This window comes from Barbus barbus, assembly GCF_936440315.1.
Source record: "Barbus barbus genome assembly, chromosome: 44".
NCBI lineage: Eukaryota > Metazoa > Chordata > Actinopteri > Cypriniformes > Cyprinidae > Barbus > Barbus barbus.
This window is the reverse complement of record NC_136722.1, coordinates 11,304,389-11,322,651: the sequence shown is the minus strand read 5'-3', so window position 1 is coordinate 11,322,651 and position 18,263 is coordinate 11,304,389. Positions and strand designations below refer to the sequence as shown.

General features: G+C 36.1%; 2 protein-coding genes across 2 annotated transcripts; one reads left to right on the top strand and one right to left on the bottom strand.

Moving 5' to 3' along the window:
* Positions 1 to 143: 143 nt before the first annotated feature.
* On the bottom strand, positions 144 to 10,985 carry LOC306863190 (translocating chain-associated membrane protein 1-like 1). The gene is made up of 11 exons (XM_079406412.1): positions 10,762 to 10,985; positions 9,611 to 9,674; positions 8,367 to 8,488; positions 8,120 to 8,236; positions 7,955 to 8,013; positions 7,444 to 7,528; positions 7,113 to 7,183; positions 5,599 to 5,703; positions 5,307 to 5,450; positions 4,540 to 4,685; positions 144 to 1,769 (listed from the first exon to the last, which is right to left on the bottom strand). Exons 1-11 carry the CDS (start codon positions 10,882 to 10,884, stop codon positions 1,696 to 1,698), a joined length of 1,110 nt encoding a protein of 369 aa, XP_079262538.1. The 5' UTR covers positions 10,885 to 10,985; the 3' UTR covers positions 144 to 1,695.
* A 1,521-nt stretch (positions 10,986 to 12,506) lies between these two features.
* LOC306863021 (XK-related protein 9-like) lies at positions 12,507 to 17,926 on the top strand. The gene is made up of 4 exons (XM_079406161.1): positions 12,507 to 12,830; positions 13,705 to 14,120; positions 14,974 to 15,161; positions 15,837 to 17,926. Exons 2-4 carry the CDS (start codon positions 13,825 to 13,827, stop codon positions 16,466 to 16,468), a joined length of 1,116 nt encoding a protein of 371 aa, XP_079262287.1. The 5' UTR covers positions 12,507 to 12,830; positions 13,705 to 13,824; the 3' UTR covers positions 16,469 to 17,926.
* Positions 17,927 to 18,263: the final 337 nt, after the last annotated feature.

Here is an 18,263-nt window from a genome sequence, read left to right as displayed (position 1 = left end):
CTTAACTTCTCTCAAAGGGAAATCTGCAAACAGTGACTTATGCAATATTCGCTGTTCACTCTTTCAGATTGGCACGCGCTTGAAAACAATTGTGAAACGGCACGGGGCTGTCGCAACGCAATGTCCCGAAAGAGACTGCATATCAGTTCAGGAAAGCTTTAATAGAAATGTTATTTTGCTTTCATATTTTACACTTCTGCTAAGGAAAAATACCCACAACATACGCACAAGAGTGATTTGTGAAAGCAATAAATATCACTGTGCGTACGATTAAGACAAGTCTTGGTGAACAGCGCCACTACATGGTCAAACCAACATTTGAAGGAAAATGACCTCTTGAAGCAAAATGTTTTCAGTATGCTTTTTTAACTGGATTTCATTTGAGAATTCCGTATGTTATTAAATAACAATTTTTAATAAAACAAATTATTGTAATATTATTAGGGTTAAAAAACAGCGGTTTCCTTTGCCATAGATGCTCGAACAACTGTTGCTTATGGTTACTGTTCACGAATGATATTTAGCGCTTTCTGACCAACTCGGACTCGAAATTTACTGAAACGCTGTGTGGACAAATAGACTGTTCAAGCCTTTCAATCCCTTGTCACGAATTTACACACACAAATCTAGTTTTGAAAATGTTTTGACTTATTTTCTAAAATGTGGTAAAACAAATATAGACTAATAACCAATACTGTGAAAACATTTTAATTAATGGTTCACTGGTTGTCTTTCGGTAAAAGAAATGTGAGAATGCTTTTTTTATTGAACCTCATTCTCTATGTACTATTGTTCTTAAATCAAAACAATCTATGAAAATGATTTCTGAGAACTTTTTCAGTTTCACACTCTCACTGGAATTACACTTCATGTGTTATCAACACCAAACAGCAAAGTCAGATTTGCCAAGTTCAAGAATAAAATGTATAATCTACTGCCAAATCAAAAGCACACAGCTTTTGTTCATTTTTTTCATCATCCTTTGCTAATTTAACTAAATTTGTGGAGCATTACATTTTTTGCATACCTTGACCAATTATACAGCACAGTGCAACAAATGGAATTCATTAAAAAAGGCATCAAATGAACATTTTTGCTTGTGATCTTTTTTCTAATGAAAAAAAAAAGTGACTGTTTATACAATACAAATGAAGAGACATTAGACGTGGATCCAAATGCATAGGATAGAATCAACAAAAACTGAGAGCCTCCAGAGAACTTTAAATACAAACCTGATTTCAAACTCAAGTTAAAATACTGAATTATTCCTCTCTGATCTGTCAAAAGGATGTATGGTATAGGCACTTGTAAAAAATAAGTTACATTTTCCCCACAGCTTTCATGTTTTCTTTGTAGGTATGGCTGGATCATAGATTTGGGATTGCAGCATTAAGCAAATAAAGCAAAGAGCATATGGACCTTCAGAATAAGGAAACAAATATAAAAGGGGGAATAAAAATAACCCCTCCAAAATCCCCCAAAGCCACTTTTCCTTAAGCCCTTCTTGCAAAGAGAAATAATAGTTGGATGGCTTCTTAAATACAGCATTCAGCATCCTACAGGATCAAGAAGCAGGATGAGGAAGTTGCCATATTGCAAGTTGTTTTTTTTTTCAGATAAACAAGAGGGGAAAGGGAAAAGGGGCTACAGATAAACTGCAGGACAGATAGGAGGGAGAAGAATGATCAGGCTGATTTATGATGACTTCTCCTTCCTCGATCTTGGGGAATCTGCTCCACTGGCACCAACAGATCCGTTCACACCATTGGCTGTGAAAATACAAATGACAAGATGCTAGACATAAGTGATTTTGTAGTGTAGATACTTGAAGTGTTGTTATTATTGGTCAAGGTTTTTGGATAATCAATTTTGTGTTTTTGAAAAAGAGTCATACTCACCAAGGCTACATTTATTTGATCAAAAATACAGTAAAAGAAAAACAAATCAGAAATAATTACAATTTAATAGATATCAATCCTGTTTTAATACATTTAAAATGTCATTTATTTTTGTGGTGGCAAAGCAGATGGTTAGTCACAGAGACTCGTAACCCAAAGGTTGCAGGTTCGAGTCTCAAAACTGGCAGGAAATGCCGGTGGGGGAAGTGACTGAACAGTGCTCTCTGCCACATTCAATACCCACATCGGAGGTGCCCTTGAAGGCACTTAAACCCCAATTGCTCCTCGGGCACCACTGCTATGGGTGTGTGTGTGTGTGTGTGTGTGTGTGTGTTCAGTACTCACTGCTCCTAATGTGTGTGCACAAACTTGGATGGGTTAAATACAGAGGACAAATTCTGAGTATGATTTACCATTTCTTGGAATTCACGTCACTTTGCAAACATTTTTCACAATATTACTGTTTTTACTAAATTAATATATGCAACTGGATGAGCATAAGGGACTTTTCAAAAACTAAATATTTCAAACATTTCACCTGTAGTGCATCTCTATGTAGAAAGATGCCACTAAAAGTGATAGTTATCCAAAACTGAAAATTGTCACCATTTACTCACCTTCCACTTGTTCCGAAGTTGAGTTTTTTTGCTGAACACAGAAGATATTTTGCAGAATGTTGGTAACCTAAGAGTTGACGGTAGCCGTTGACTTTCAAAGTATTTTTTTCCCCCCATACTATGGTTACCAATAACGGTTTGGTTACCAAAATTCTTCAAAAATATCTTCCTTTGTGTTCAGTAGCTGAAAGTAACTCATATAGGCTTGGAACAACTTAAAGGGGTCATCGGATGCAAAATTCCCTTTAAAAGTAGTTTGAACATAAATGTGTGTTGTAAGTGTGTGTACACATCCATCCTCTAATAAAAATCCACCCAGTGTTTTTTTAAATCCCTATTTTAAAATCCCCGGTCTCAAATCAGGCTGTTCTGAGTTTCCTGTCAGAATGACGTAGTTCTGTACAGACCGCTCCCACGATAGTTGATTGACAAGGCCGTCTTACCTTAGACCTGCCCTGAGTGAACTGACAGCTGTCCTCCTCTGGTGCAGGGGAAGACCAGATGTCTCAGATTAAGTGATTGAAGTATTTTGTTGTTGGATGTAGTAATGAATATAGCAGTCATCATTTACTCCCACATCTGAGCCGCTGAAGACGCAGCGGATTCGTTACTTTCGCTTTGAAGGGAATGCGCTGATCCCCGATCTACATAAATGTATCTATGTTCGCTCGAATCATTCGTGATCCAGCTTTATCTACAGAAGAAGTGAGTATAAGGGTTTTTATGAATCTTTGCAAATCGCCTTTCCTAATAATGTGCTAGTTAGCCAGTTTCGCGGCTGAAGTTTAGTATGCTCCATAGATATATATACCTAGATGCTTCATTATGGACTGGTTCGTTTGGGATACGTTGCGGCTGTTTGCGATACGTAAGCCATCCGCCATTTTTGGAACGGTCTGCAAATCTTGGAGCGCATTGGCTGTGTGTGTCTACAACAGCAAGTTATACGCTTGTAGATCTGAATATTCATTGATTATGGTGAATGCGAGATGGCTGACGCTTCAACGTATCTGGAGCGGTCGAATAGGGAATCTACACAGATCTATGGTCTGCTCGTCACGCCACGGAAGAGAGGGGCGGAGTCAGCAGAGCTCACTAGGATTTAAAGAAATATGGACTAGATCAGCGTGCTGAAGACAGAGCTGATTTTGACAGGGTAAAGGAGGTGTTTTTTACACTACCATTGAGACATTTTAACCACAGTATGTTACAGACCTTTCATTAAGACCCTAAAGAATCATATCAATTTGTGTAAAATGGGCATCCGATGACCCCTTTAAGGGTGAGTAAACCAGAATTTTCATTTTTAGGTGAATTATCCCTTTAATGATTTTGCTTAATAAAAGCAATACGCTTTAAAACCAACTCCATATTCACAAAACAATACAGCCTCAAGTACTTGGCTTAAATGCAGATTCTAGATGTGCTTTGTTAAAAAGTTTTATTAAAGGGATAGTTCACCCAAAAATGAAAATTCTGTCATTAAGTACTCACCGTCATGTCATTCCAAACCCATAAGACCTTTCGTTCATCTTCGTAACACAAATTTAGTTATTTTTGATGTAATGAGAGCTTTCTGAGTCTGACCCTCCATAGACAGCAACGCAACACGTTCAAGGCCCAGAAATGTAGTAAGGACATCGTTAAAATAGTCCATGTGACAGAATTTTCATTTTTGGGTTAACCCTTTAAGTGCAATAAGCCACAAAAAAGAACTCTGTCCAGTACTTGCGCTGACTTACACCCAAAACATGCACATCTATCAGACAGCATACAATTCAGAACTCAGTTTCTTTATTGGCTTTCTGCACTTTGATGGTCAAATACACACACAATTGTCAAAGTGCCATTTTGGCGAGTATTCATGTAAACGCTTATGTCTTAAGTGAATGTAAAATAAAGTGGCAGCAGCCTCTAAAATGACTCATATCATCAGTCATATCGCCCACCCCGAACTGGAACATTAGAATAGCATGTGGTATTTTAATAAACGTGTAAACTGATCTTAAGTGGGCAATACTGACCTTTCTTTGATTTGCTCTTAGAAGAGGATGATTTCTTCTTTAAGGTCTGAGTCTGTGCGTGTTCTCTCCATCGTCGCAGCTGGAAGTTGATAAATTTCCACATCATAAAAGCCTGAGTGGTGCATATTGCAGCCAGGACAGTCACCCTGAGAGAAACAGATTGCCATTACAAACAACTCCAACAATAATAAACAAAAGGTCGTCATTGCTTTTCCATCATCGGGTCTTGAAATTAATCACGTCCATCCAAAAGGCTCTCACTTTAAGTAGAAAAGCTTTTATAATGTGATTATATATTATGCATATTATGAGTTGAGACTTTTTTTGATGGCTAACTGGAAATTTTGGGACACTAGAACAAATTTTTATATTTGATGCCAAGAGGGTTTTTTTGGCTACATAATTGTGTGTTACCATCTCTCACTCTGCACTTTTATACTGAAAACCAAACACTTCAAAACTAAACTGTGCAAATCAGATTTGGACAGCACTGCACATACCACAAAACCAGCAAGGTGCAAACTATTGGTTTTTAACAGAGAATTTACTCCTTCAAAGCTCTACAGAAATTCAAACATATCACATGACAAGGCACTTGGCTTATTATAAACTGCTAAAAATTGCTTCTTGAAAAACTAAATCAAAACTGCAACTGCTGAAGAGCAATCCAAAATGCTTTAAGACATTTGCATGATTGATCTTAATTATTCCTTCCTTTCCTTTGCAATGATGAAGGAATACAACAAGATTAATTTTACCCTGCTTACCGAACAAACAGGACATTAAAGCTTCCCTCTGCGAGGTTCAGACCCTGTTTCTCTGCTCCGGCCAGCCCAAAGCCCACAGTGAGAACAGACAGGGAAAGAGTCAACAACCGGCCCAGCACAAACAGAACAGCCCACACTGTAAACCTGTTAACATACACAAAATGCTTCATAATGGTCATCCTTTCCTGAGTTTTAAAACACATAAATGTGCTAATATTCGATCCATCTGTGCACAAAAATCATCGGAGGTGTTTATTAACTGGACTTGGTCTGTGTAATGAAAAGCACTCACCCTGTCTGTCTGTCTTCATTGCTGAAGTAAATGAGTCGGGATACATGGAAGAGGAGCTCAACAAAGTAATGCAGAACCAGCAACACCAGGCCCAACCGATTCAGACTGGAAAACACATCATTGATGGTTTAAACATGAGTGAAAATGCTGTATTAGTCTTTAAAAAGTGTCAATTCCTATCATTATGCATACTTTTGGAATTATTTCATCTATGACGGTCATGTTAACTTTACATCATGTCCTAATTAGGTGCAACAATGGCTAATCAAAAATATGTATATCATTTATTTGATCAGAAATACAGTAAAAACAGGAATATTGTCAAACATCATTACAATTTAAAACAATTGTTTTACATTTTAATATATTTTAAAACAATTTATGACCGTGATGGCAAAGGTAAATCTTCAGCAGTCATTACTCCAGTCTTCAGTGTCACATGATCCTTCAGAAATCATTCTAATATGCCGATTTGGTTATTATCAATGTTGTAAACAGTTGAGCTGCTTAATGTTTTGTAGAAACCATGAGACTTTTTTTTTCAGGATTTTTTGATGAATAGAAACTCTTACATTGGAAAGTGAAATAAAAACATTATAAATATCTTTTTATCAATTGAATGTGCTCTTTTTTTTTTTATATAAAACTGGCCTCTAAATTTTTGAGAGGTAGAGTATTTAGCGTAGGATTCTGGATCAATTAGATTTAAAGGAGACCTATTATGCCCCTTTTTACAAGATGTAAAATAAGTCTCTGATATCCCCAGAGCGTATGTGTGAAGTTTTAGCTCAATATACCCCACAGAATTTTTTTTTACAGCTTGTTAAAACTGCCACTTTTAGGGTGTGAGCCAAAACGCGCTGTTTTGAGTGTGTTGCTTTAAATGCGAGTGAGCTGTTGCTTCCGGAGAAGAGGGCGGAGCTTCAAGAGCTCCAGCTCCGCATTAGCAGCACTAGCATTTGAAAATAGGGAAGCGTTGGTATTAATTCCTAAACATATAGGGGACGTTACCGATTTTTATTCCGGGATATTTCCTTTGAAAATGAAATTTAACCATAGTGTCCTCGGCTCAGATTGGGGGGAGATTATGGCGACTCATATGTTCATTAGTGCATCTCAAAACACAACACTTGTAAAGCCTCTTTGGTGCTGACATTGTATATAACTCCAGTAATGGCAGACTGCAGCTTCTCACTCAGGGCTGTGTTTATGCTAATAGAACAGAGAGCGTCATAAATGGGCGGGACTTTTTCCCCTCGGTGAAGTGCACAGAGGGAGAATCTGAAACAGCTTGTTTTGAGAGACTGTTTATGGTAAATTGGTTTTATTAAAAAAATGAATTGGTGGATTTTTACCATTATAGGCTGGTTGTTTTCACACAACGGTGTTCAAACAGCTTATAAAAGTGATTTTTGCATAATAGGTCCCCTTTAATGTTCAAGTGAACATTTATGTTGTAGTAAAAAAAAAGTGTGCCCTGACATGTTTGATGATGATTAATAAACATTGCTTACTTCAGAACGTAGGCTCCTATGATGTGGACCAGGTAAAGGCTGATATAAACAAGTTGACGAGGAATGTCCTCCTGAAACATAAAAACAAAACAACATGCAACATTTACTAAAAGATCCAAATAAACACTATCCCCTAGAACGGTTCCATGTATGTGCATACAGAAATGTCCACAGTGATTGTCTATTGTCATGTCTTCACTGAATTTCCGTGAAGTAAAAGTTCAGTAAACACAAAGCCACTGGAAAGGAAATCAGTCCGGTCACAATAGCAGGATGCACGAATATGGTTTTCAATGCATGCTGCGCATCCTCAAACACTTTGCTTGCTTACTTTCTTGGTCTTCTGGAAGTAGAGCTCAGGGATAGCATGAAGCCAGTAACCAAGCTGACAGATGTAGTAGAACTTCATCTGGAACCTAAACCAAGACAAGCAACAACTTTAGCATCTCCACGACTCATGGAAGTCAAACATCAATGATAATTGCATTTGCAATCTGTGTGTTACATATAGTAGGTCTACAAAAATCAGAAGAGAGAATTAGAGGTAGACTAATGCAAGATAATTTGATCAGGAGTCTTGAGAAATCTTTTGAACGGTCTTCTCGATGCGAACCCGCCCGGCAGATCAGTTTACCAAAGATGATGTATCTTATGAGTGTTCGTGCAGCAGATCGGCAGATGTGACGTGAGATGGAATATGAACCTCCACCATTTCATGGCCCACATTAAAACACCCATCACTTTCCCTTGGTTATATTAACATATTCCATTATTTTAAATTTAAACATGCTATGCCTTTAAATTCATCTGCACTTCCCAGCAACACAGACAGCTGTACTTACAGCATAAGGGTGTGTGGGTAACCGTCCCAAAGGCTGATGGGATTGGACAGGAGGTTCTCCTTCAGATGAAGCAGAATAAGTCAAATGAATCTTCCAGACACCGTTATAAACACCAACCTGGACACAAGCTCATATTTATATGAAGCAGAGTAGTGACGCTCTTACAGAGACGAGAATGCTGGCTCCCCACAGGCAGGAGAAGAGGTAGAAGGCACTCAGCTGACCCGACTCATTGAACTTGCTGTGCTTGGTTTTGGAGAGGTGCATCTTCCTGTTGATTTTCTGAACAGTCGTGCATTCAAATAAATGGCAAAACAAATCAAAACATTTATTAGTATTAACAGTGTTGCACCAAAACACTATTAAGATTCTAAAACGTTGCAAGTTTATTCAGTTTATACAGGATACTTACATCTAGCACGTATTCCTGAATAATGGCGTGCATGATAATGGCAACTAACATGTAGAAGAAGACGGTGGCCATATCTTTCAGACCGTAATGGAAGTAATTCACTGCGGTTTCCTCTGGACCTCCTAAAATGCATGATACACACAAAACGTAAGCATAAAATTATCATAATGCTGTCTTGTTAAATGCTAAATTGTATGATTGCACACTCAGTATGGCCAAGTATGGTAACTTCTTGATTTAATTAAGTATAGACAGAACTTGATTTGATTTGAAGATAATGAATAACAGAACCAATGCACTTGATCTTACACCTTACTTTGGAAGTGAGCATTATTCTTACAAAATAAAAAGAGATACTCATGATAAAACTAAAAAGATGCTGTTTTTTTACATTATCTAGCTCGTTCTTATAAACAGCCAAAGTAAGTGTCAGTGGCATCAATTATCAGTTCACTTATAAACATCATTACTAGAGCGGTTAGACAAAAACTTGTTAGAATAAAGCATCCTGATAATCTTGAGGGGTTTTAATTAACGGAGTGTCTATTTTCACTAAGTGCAAATAGCCTTACTTGTTGGCAGAGGCTATTTACACTAACTCCGCCCACCAACGTGTGATTGGGATAAGTCAACACTGCAGAAAGACACTCATTTCATATCTGTATCAGTGGTGTAGATGGTAAGGCACGTGCTTTTTGACGCGATCGACCCGAGTTCGAACTTTTTTTCCCTCCCTTTTCAAATCTCATATCGCATCGAAAAGGCATTTATTTTCAATAAAAATGAAGGAAATAATGAAGAAGTTGAAAATAATGTATCGCGTAGGGTTAGGGTAGGTGTAGGGAGGGCTTTATTGTCCAAATAAGGTGGCATCCATTTAATAATTTGAATTAAAACAAATTTTCACTCAATACTTTATTATTGCGTACTGTTTTATAATGTACTACAATACTGAGCCACTATTTGCAATAAGTAGTATATAAATAGCGGAAAATCTTTCTATTTTAACAGTGTAAATATAATCTATAGCTATTGCACTTAGTGTAAATAGCATCCATCGCTAAGAAAATATGCTATTTGCATTTAGTGCACATAGCCGTTGCCCTTAATTAAACCAAAAATAACAATGTTACAGAAAATAGTAAAAATAGAAGAAAAAAAAAATCATACTCAAGCTATACAAACAGACCAAAAGAAGCCGGAGTGCAAATTTTATATATTATATAAAAGCATCACATACTTACCATTTGCTGGAATCGTTACATTGTATTGCACAGTTATGAACAAAACCGCTACCTTTGATGTAATCTACATGGAAAGAAATATGAAAATGCAGTCAATACACAAAGTAATAGTTCGTATCAAATGAAAACTCTGGCAATCTCTATTTCTATATAATCTATAGCTATTGCACTGGCAATAGCTATAGATAGCAATAGCTTTTTTTCTTACTGTCACCATTCACTTGCATTGTATGTAAAATAAGGTTTACAATGCAAATGAATGGTGTTAGGCAATAAGCCATGCAGATTTTAAGCAACATGTAATTTTGTGTACATTTTTCCCTAAGTGAATGGTAATTTTAATCAGTTTCTCAAACACATTTTTCCCTCAAGATATTATAATTTATAGATGCGTGTACAATCATTTACTTAAATCAGTTTAGAAATGCCCATTAACTTCATTTCCCATGATGCACCAGCACTGATTTTTAGCAAACTATCGTTCAAATCTACCGGCTGTGCAAACTCGCGTTCCTAACGAGTACTGAGTGTGTAAAATCATTAGGTTACTATCAGTAAAAGCACTTTGGTAACACAAATCGTGACCCTGCTGCCGCTGTGCACCGACGCTCAGTCATTCTCCGATTGCCACGTAACACTTCATTTGCGCGTAAAACCACCAGTGCAGCTACAACGTTACGTAATCATCGCTACAAAACAATCCTATTATTCCGTTCAACACTCTTTTAAATATAATAAACTCGCGCGGGTGATTTTTTTTTTATATTTATTATTATTATCTCGCGGGTTTAAAAGTTCCTTTATTCGCTTCATAGGGAATTCCTCTCTCATGCAGCATGTCTGTGTGAATCCCCAACTATTTGAATGCAAGAAGCAATCAGCGCCAAACCTGCTTTTAAAGATTCATTTATATAAATGATAAATATGCAATAGGATTTAAAAATGCTGCATTGAAGGTAAAACCAAAAAGTAACAGTTCTATCTGCAGTTAAAGGAAGTGAAAGGGACGAGACTATGACAGAAGACGAAAGACCCGTTAGATTTCTTATAGAAAGAGCAATACATATAAACACTGATCAGGCTGATTTGTCATCTTTGACTGCTCTTAAAACTATAAGAGTGAATGAATTGATTCAAAAGTGGTTTCTTACCTCAAACATGAGACCCAGCAGAAACACCATAGCAACACAAGACACAATATCCGCATGGTTCTGGATCACAAACTCGTGGCTGAGCACCGGTGGGGTCTTGCTGTTCTTTTTTCGGATTCCCATCTTGGTGGATGTTGAGAGAGGAACACGTCTTCACTATTGTTATATGCCAGGCACTTCAGTCTTAACGCCTACTTGTCTTTCTTCTTCCACCCCCTTTTTTCAGTTTAAGGGACGCTGTACAGTTATAAAAGACGCCGCAGCGCCATCCTTTGGTCTGGAGGGAAGGAGACGTTTTATTCATTTTGAGGTCAAGGGCCCTTTTTAGTGGATAGAAAGGAGGATAATAGTGAAATAAATGTATTAAAACAAAAAGAGACGCATGTGTATTTAATTAACGTCGTCATTATTACCAAACAGTAAAATGTATTATATAATATGTGTATTTACATACTGTATATCATTGCTTACATTGCAAAGACATTAAAGGGTTAGTTCACCCAAAAATGAAAATTCGGTCCTTAATTACTCAACCATTAATCACTCACCTCATGTCGTTTCACACACCCTGCATAGACAGCAACGCTACTACCATGTTCAAAGTCCAGAAAGGTAGTAAGGACGTAGTTAAAATAGTCCATGTGACATCAGTGGTTCAACCTTAATTTTATGAAGCTATGAGAATACTTTTTGTGCATTAATAATTTAATATAGTCATATACTTATGTTATTTTATAAGAGGGAACATGAAACATTCAGCTGAATGTCAGCTGCTTAACTTTAGCTTTTGTTAAAGTAAACTTAATATGTCATTATACACATTTGTGTCCTCATAAACCACATAAACATGCACACACACACACACACACACACACACACGTTGTGTTTCCATGTTTTATGGGGACATTCCATAGGTGTAATGTTTTTTATACTGTACAGACTGTATTTTCTATTGCCCTACACCTAAACCTCACAGGAATTTTCAAAAAACCTTAATTCTGTGTGATTTATAAGTTTGTTTCCTCATGGGGGCCTGAAAATGTTATGTAATATAATATTAATATGTCATGATTTATTTATTATGCTACAGGTCAAAAGTTTGGAATAATTAAGCTTAATGATGAATAATTAAGAATTTGCTTTTGTTCACCAATGCTGCATTTATTTGATATAAAATACAGTAAAACAGTAATATGTCAAATATTATTACAATTAAAAACTATTTTAATATATTTAAAAAATAAATGTATTCCTGTGATACGAAGCTGAATTTTCAGCAGCTATTACCCCAGTCTTCAGCATTACATGATCCCTCAGAAATCATTATAATAGGCTAACTATATTTCATTCATTCTTTTCATAAAAATTTGTTCTCAAACTGAGATCAAACATTAATTGTGGATGCCCTGCTAATGTAAGATGGTGTTGCGGTATCTATTCTGAATTGAGTGCTTAAACAAGTCGCTAAAAATTGAGAAAACTAGCTTTTAATGACAAACCAAAGAGAATGTAATCAACCAAAAGAGACGCATTGACCCCAAAGATTTAGTAAAATGAAGTACAGTTATTTGGAACTCTGTTTCATTCTGTAAAACCTGTAAAGCAGCATACCAAAACAGGCATTTTCTTTGTTTCATTTTTTATTCACGCTAACAACAGCCAAACACACATAAACACAGCTCTTTGCCAGCATGTGGGTAGACGGTGGTAGTTTCAGATTAGCATCTCGCCAATGACCAGAATGTACGGTTATTTCCTGCTTTGAAAGAATAGGAAGGCTGAGGAGATTGAAAACTGTGAGTATTATAGTTGTGAGAATGAAAGACATTTCTTCCGTATTTAAAGAGACGGGAATGAATGATTGCTGTATTGAATGATTTACTTATTGGTTCAGCCCTTGCATATATCTAAAGAAGTATTTGGGTGTGTATTACTTCCCACAGCAACTGTAGGTTTAGTTCAGGAAGGGAGTGGTTAGTTATGTCATATGAATTATGAGAAATCATATGGTCTAAACCAGAGACTCGTCGTCACTGTTGATATGAGCAAGCAGAAGAATGGAAACTCTGGTAAGTTCCGAATGTTACTTCTAACAAATTGAACATTTCCAGACAGTTACCGAGAGTAAATGTAAATTAATATTACACCGGGAGCATTGTAAAGTGACAGTTGTTTATGAATCATCGCTCACTGCCGGATAATGAAACTTAGCAAATTAATTTTGCCCTTATGTCAAATTTACATTACAACACGAAAACAGTAAGTACTTGATTTATGTACTTCCAGAATGTTTTCTTTAAAATAGTACATAACAACATGTTGCATTTATTATGTAAATTGCACATAGACCTGGGGCCAGTTGAATAAACTTAGCTTCTATGTTAAGACGGTGCCTTAAGTTCATATGTATATATATATATATATATATATATATATATATATGTGGACCAAAAAAACAGTCATAAGTACCAATTTGTTTACACCCTCAGATTAGATTTTCAAATAGTTGCATCTCAGCCAAATATTGTCCTATCCTAACAAACCATACATCAATTGAAAGCCTATTTATTTAGCTTGATATACAGTATTATGTATAAATCTCAATTTAAAAAAAAAATGAACCCTTATGGCTGGTTTTGTGGTCCAGGGTCACACACACACACACAATTTTTTAAGGGGGTGCAAGTGAAAATGTGGGGCTATTGTTAATAGGCTATTGTTTTTGAAACACAATCATTAATCATTCATTGTGCAGTGACTTGTACTGGACAAAGACAAGAACGTAAATAGATAGTAAAAACACATTCATATACCATGAAAGCAATGAACACTTAAAGAAATGTTTTAATAAAAATATTACAAAAATTAATTTATTAATTCACAAATGCATGCTTTAAATCATTCTGCAATGTATTGATGTCCATGTTCTATCATTCAACACAGGTTGGATAAAGACATGAGGAGAACAAGTCAACCAGCTGTTCTGGTCTAAAGGAACCAAATGTCTGTCATTAACAAGACAATTCTGCCATAAGTGTTCATCAAATGCCATAAATCATAATCATGACATCTGGAGATAAATTTACTTGGTTTCGGTGGCTATGCACAGCTTTTGGACTCCTGTTTCATTTAGGAGACACTGGATCGGACTTCATGTTATCTGTGCAGTACTTCAGAAGTGGACATCTCACCTGGGCCATTCTGACTCTTGTGTTTGTTCTGGCTGGATCTGTATGCATACAGGCATTCAGCTATGCATGGTTCAAAGATGACAAGGAAAATTATGAAGAAGATGACAAGGGTCTGTCCACTTGTCATCTGATCGGGATACATGTACTGCAGATAGGCATTTTTACAAGGTAATGTCATGCTAATTTATCATTTGAATCTATTTGAAATGTGAGGACCTAATATTTCAAATATTAAAATGATAGTTCATCAAAAATAAAAATTCTGTCATCATTTACTCACCCTCATGTCATTCCAAACCTGTGTGACTTTCTTTATTCTGTGGGGAAAAAAAGTTTTTGTCCATACAATGAAAGTCAGTGGGGTCCAAAACATTTGACTTTTATTGTATGAAAAAAAAAAAAAAACCTGATGTATTTTTTTCTGCTTTTGTGTGTCACAGAATAAAGAAAGTCATACAGGTTTGGAACAACATAAGGCTGAAAAAGAATTAATTCTTGTTTTTTATATTAAATTATGAAATGTCTCTTTTTACCCAACTCTGGCCTTTGGGGTCCAGTCTCCTGCAGAGTTTAGCTCCAGCCTTGATCAAACTCACCTGCCTGTAATGTTCTAGTGGTCCTGAAGACCATCAGCTTGTTCAGGTGTATTTTATTAGGGTTGAAGCTAAATTCTGCAAGTGGACCTTGAGGGCCAGAGTCGAGAACCCATGCTTTAAAATAGGGGTCACCAAACTTGTTCCTGGAGGGCCGGTGTCCGAGTTTAGCTCCAACCCTAATCAAACACACCCGAAGCAGCTAATCAAGGTCTTGCTTGGTATACTTGAAACTTCAAGGCAGGTGTGTTGAGGCAAGTTGGAGCTAAACTCTGCAGGACACCGGCCCTCCAGGACCGAGTGTGGTGAGCCCTGCTTTAAAATAAGGAGGAAAGCAAATGAAAATGTAACATTCACACATTTGGTTGGGCTACTCATTAATTAATTATTTTTTATTTATTTATTTTTGGCCTATCTGTTATTCTAAGGTATTTCCATCTCCTGAAGAAGAGTTTTAAAGCCCTGCGTTCGAGACAGGAGGAGCAGTCACAGATTATCTGTCTTGCTACCGATCTTAGCATGCTCCGCATGTTTGAGACGTTCCTGGAGAGCATTCCTCAACTCGTTCTGCAGGCTTATATCATACTGGAGCACAACCATCGCTCTAATCTGCAATGTGAGTCCTGTACAGAGACAATTACTATGCACATCTGCCCGTAAATCTAGTCATGATTTATCAGAAAAATAAGAATTCTGACAAATACACCACCATTTAAAAGTTTGGGGTTCATAAGATTTTTCATTTTTAAAGAAACGAATAGTTGTATTCAGCTTTAAAATGAGCAAAATTGACATTAAAGACATTTATAACAAACTCACTCAAATAAGAAGCGTTAAGAATGACTTTCAAAGGATCCTGTGACACTGAAGACTGGAGCAATGGCTGCTGAATATTCAGCTTTGCCATCACAGGAATAAATTATATTATATACTGTATATATATATATATATATATATATATATATGTATGTATTTTTCATCAAATAATATGTTATGTCTTCTTTGAAAAACATAAAAAATCTTACCAACCCCATACTTTTGAATGATAGTGTATGTTTTAATTCATTTTAAATGATGATAATAATAGCAGATATACAATTTAAAACCTAAAACAATATTAAATTGTTTTGCTTGAAAGTGTACTCTAAAAATTCAATGACATTTTTAATTGAGCCTTATGAATTTAAGGGCCATTTTGTGCCTAAATATGAATGTAGTAGACCAATTATTTTGACCAATAATCAGACTGATTTGTCTTTTAAAATTCTTTTTTTTTCTTCTTCTTTTTAAGACATCAGCATGGCCCTGTCTTTTCTCACCATAGCCTGGGCTACGGTAGACTATCGTCGCTGTTTACGGCAATCTCTAACTCACCTTAAAAACATGCGTTCTGGAATCCCAACAGTTGTATATCTGTCCTACAAAATCTTTACCATCACCCCTCGAATCCTCAGCCTCACGCTCTTCATCATGCTCTCCACCTTCAGTACTGTAACAATGGCCTGCATATGGCTATTGGGAACCACCTGGGCATTCTTGGAGGAGACCAGCTTCTGTACTTCACGAGCCCTTGAATATCTTTATCGAGCCATTGTTGGAGTTATTCTCATTTTTACCTTCTTTAACATTAAAGGAGAGAACACCAGAGTTCACATGACACTGTATTACATTTTCAATGTGTGCCACAACCTTGCTGCACCCATTTTATTGTTTCTGCTCAAACCGGAATCTAAACGGACTGACTACTTCCTGCCAATTATATTTTTTATATTAGTGTCAAATTTAATGGGCTTGGGTTTTCTGGGACTCTATTACAGCCTACTGCACCCTCGTGGACCTGACAGAGTAGATGGAATGGACGAAATAGATGGATTGGAACATGAGCTAAAAACCACACGTTTACAGCGTTTTTTGCAAATATAAGCCTGCTCATAAACTAATGATTAACAAAAATTTTGTTGATTAACAAAAAGGTACATATTTATAGATATTTATGTTGGAATTGATAAAGTGTGAAGGATGTTTGAATGTTATAACATGTCTGAAAGCTGCTAAGTAAGGTATGATATCTGATTTTGCAGGTATGAAATGTTGAAGCTTAAAGATTTCATTGAACTTGTAAAAATGATGAATAAGCTTTCTACTGCCAATTTTTGCCTTCAGTTTATGTCACCCTCTGCCATATGTCCAGTTTACAGTCCTAAAGTGATGAATAATGCCAGAACTTGTGATTTTTGTCAAAAGGGCTTGAATAGAGTATGTTGGGTAACTCCTCAAATCAATGCAACTGTTCACAATTGTTTAACATGAAGTTATAATATGCATTCCTACTTTGTTTGTGGTTACTGAAAGGGGTTTTTTATGTGTAAATGATCATAAAAAGTTTGGGGTTTTTTTTAAAATATTTTTTAAATGAAGTTTAACAATGAATACATGCTGCTCACCAAGGCATTATGTATTTGGTCAAAAATATAAAATACGGTAAAAACAGTAATTTGTGAAATATTAATACAATTTAAATGACTTTTATTTTAATTTTTTTAAACTAATTTATTCCTGTGCTGGCAAAGCTGAGTTTTATCATTACTCCAGTCTTCGGTGTCACATGATTTTTGATGAAATAATTCTAATTTGCTGATTTGTGCTTAAGAAGCTTTCTTATTATTATCAGTGTTGAAAATAATTGCGTGGCCTTGTATTTTTGTCGAAACTGTGTTTTTCTGTTAGTAGTTCAAGCACTACCACAAAAATAACACAAGATGGCAATGTTGTTCTACACAAATCTTCTGAATTAAGTAAATACTGCCTGATCCAAAAGGAGATTTTATTGGCAACTTTTTGTAATAAAGTAATCACTTTTTTATTTGGCTGCCGTCTATGATACCAGGTAAAAATAAAACAGCAGGCTACATAAACATTTGATTCTACATACATTTTTACAAATACTCATTCAAAAATAGGCTGGGATTGTAATTAACACTAGTAATTTATTGCAAAATTAGTTTAAAAATGTCCTTAACATGAATATGTGTGTCTGCCTAAAGCAGAAAGATATGTGAACTTCGACCCTCATAATCTCTACAGAGTCTACAGAGACCGAGAAAGGTTGAGAGATCATGCAGATTGCCTGTTTCAGAGCTAATTGAAAGATAATAAACCAATCCAATTGTGTTTTGACTACCAGCAAAATATTGTGCAAGCCAGTGGAGCGAGGCGAGATTGAAAGAAGAAGAAAGAGAGGATTAAAATAGAGAAGTGGTCACAGCATTTCCTCAGTGTGCCGTTCAGTGAACATCTGTGCTGAGGCGGTGAGCTCATATGCAGACGGACTGCAGATTTATTCAACGATAGCCTTTCAAATAAACATGAGTACTGCTCTGCAGGCCTTCTTTGATTTTTTCATGCACACATACACACATACAGTGGCCCTGAAAGGCATTTGGACATTTCTCGGACATTTAATTCACACGCAGCAAAAAAAAAAAAAAAAGGTCATGATGCTTGAAGGTTTTCTCTTCACCATTGAATCTTCTTTTCTTCTTCCAGATTTAACCAATTTAATTAATATATAGTAAAATATAAACTATAAGTAAAATATAAACTATAAGTAAAATATAAACAATTATTATAAATATAAATATAGCTTCACAATGCTCATTTTGGCCTCTGTGGTGAACATATGATCAGAAAATACTGCCAGATTAATTTTTAGTCTTCA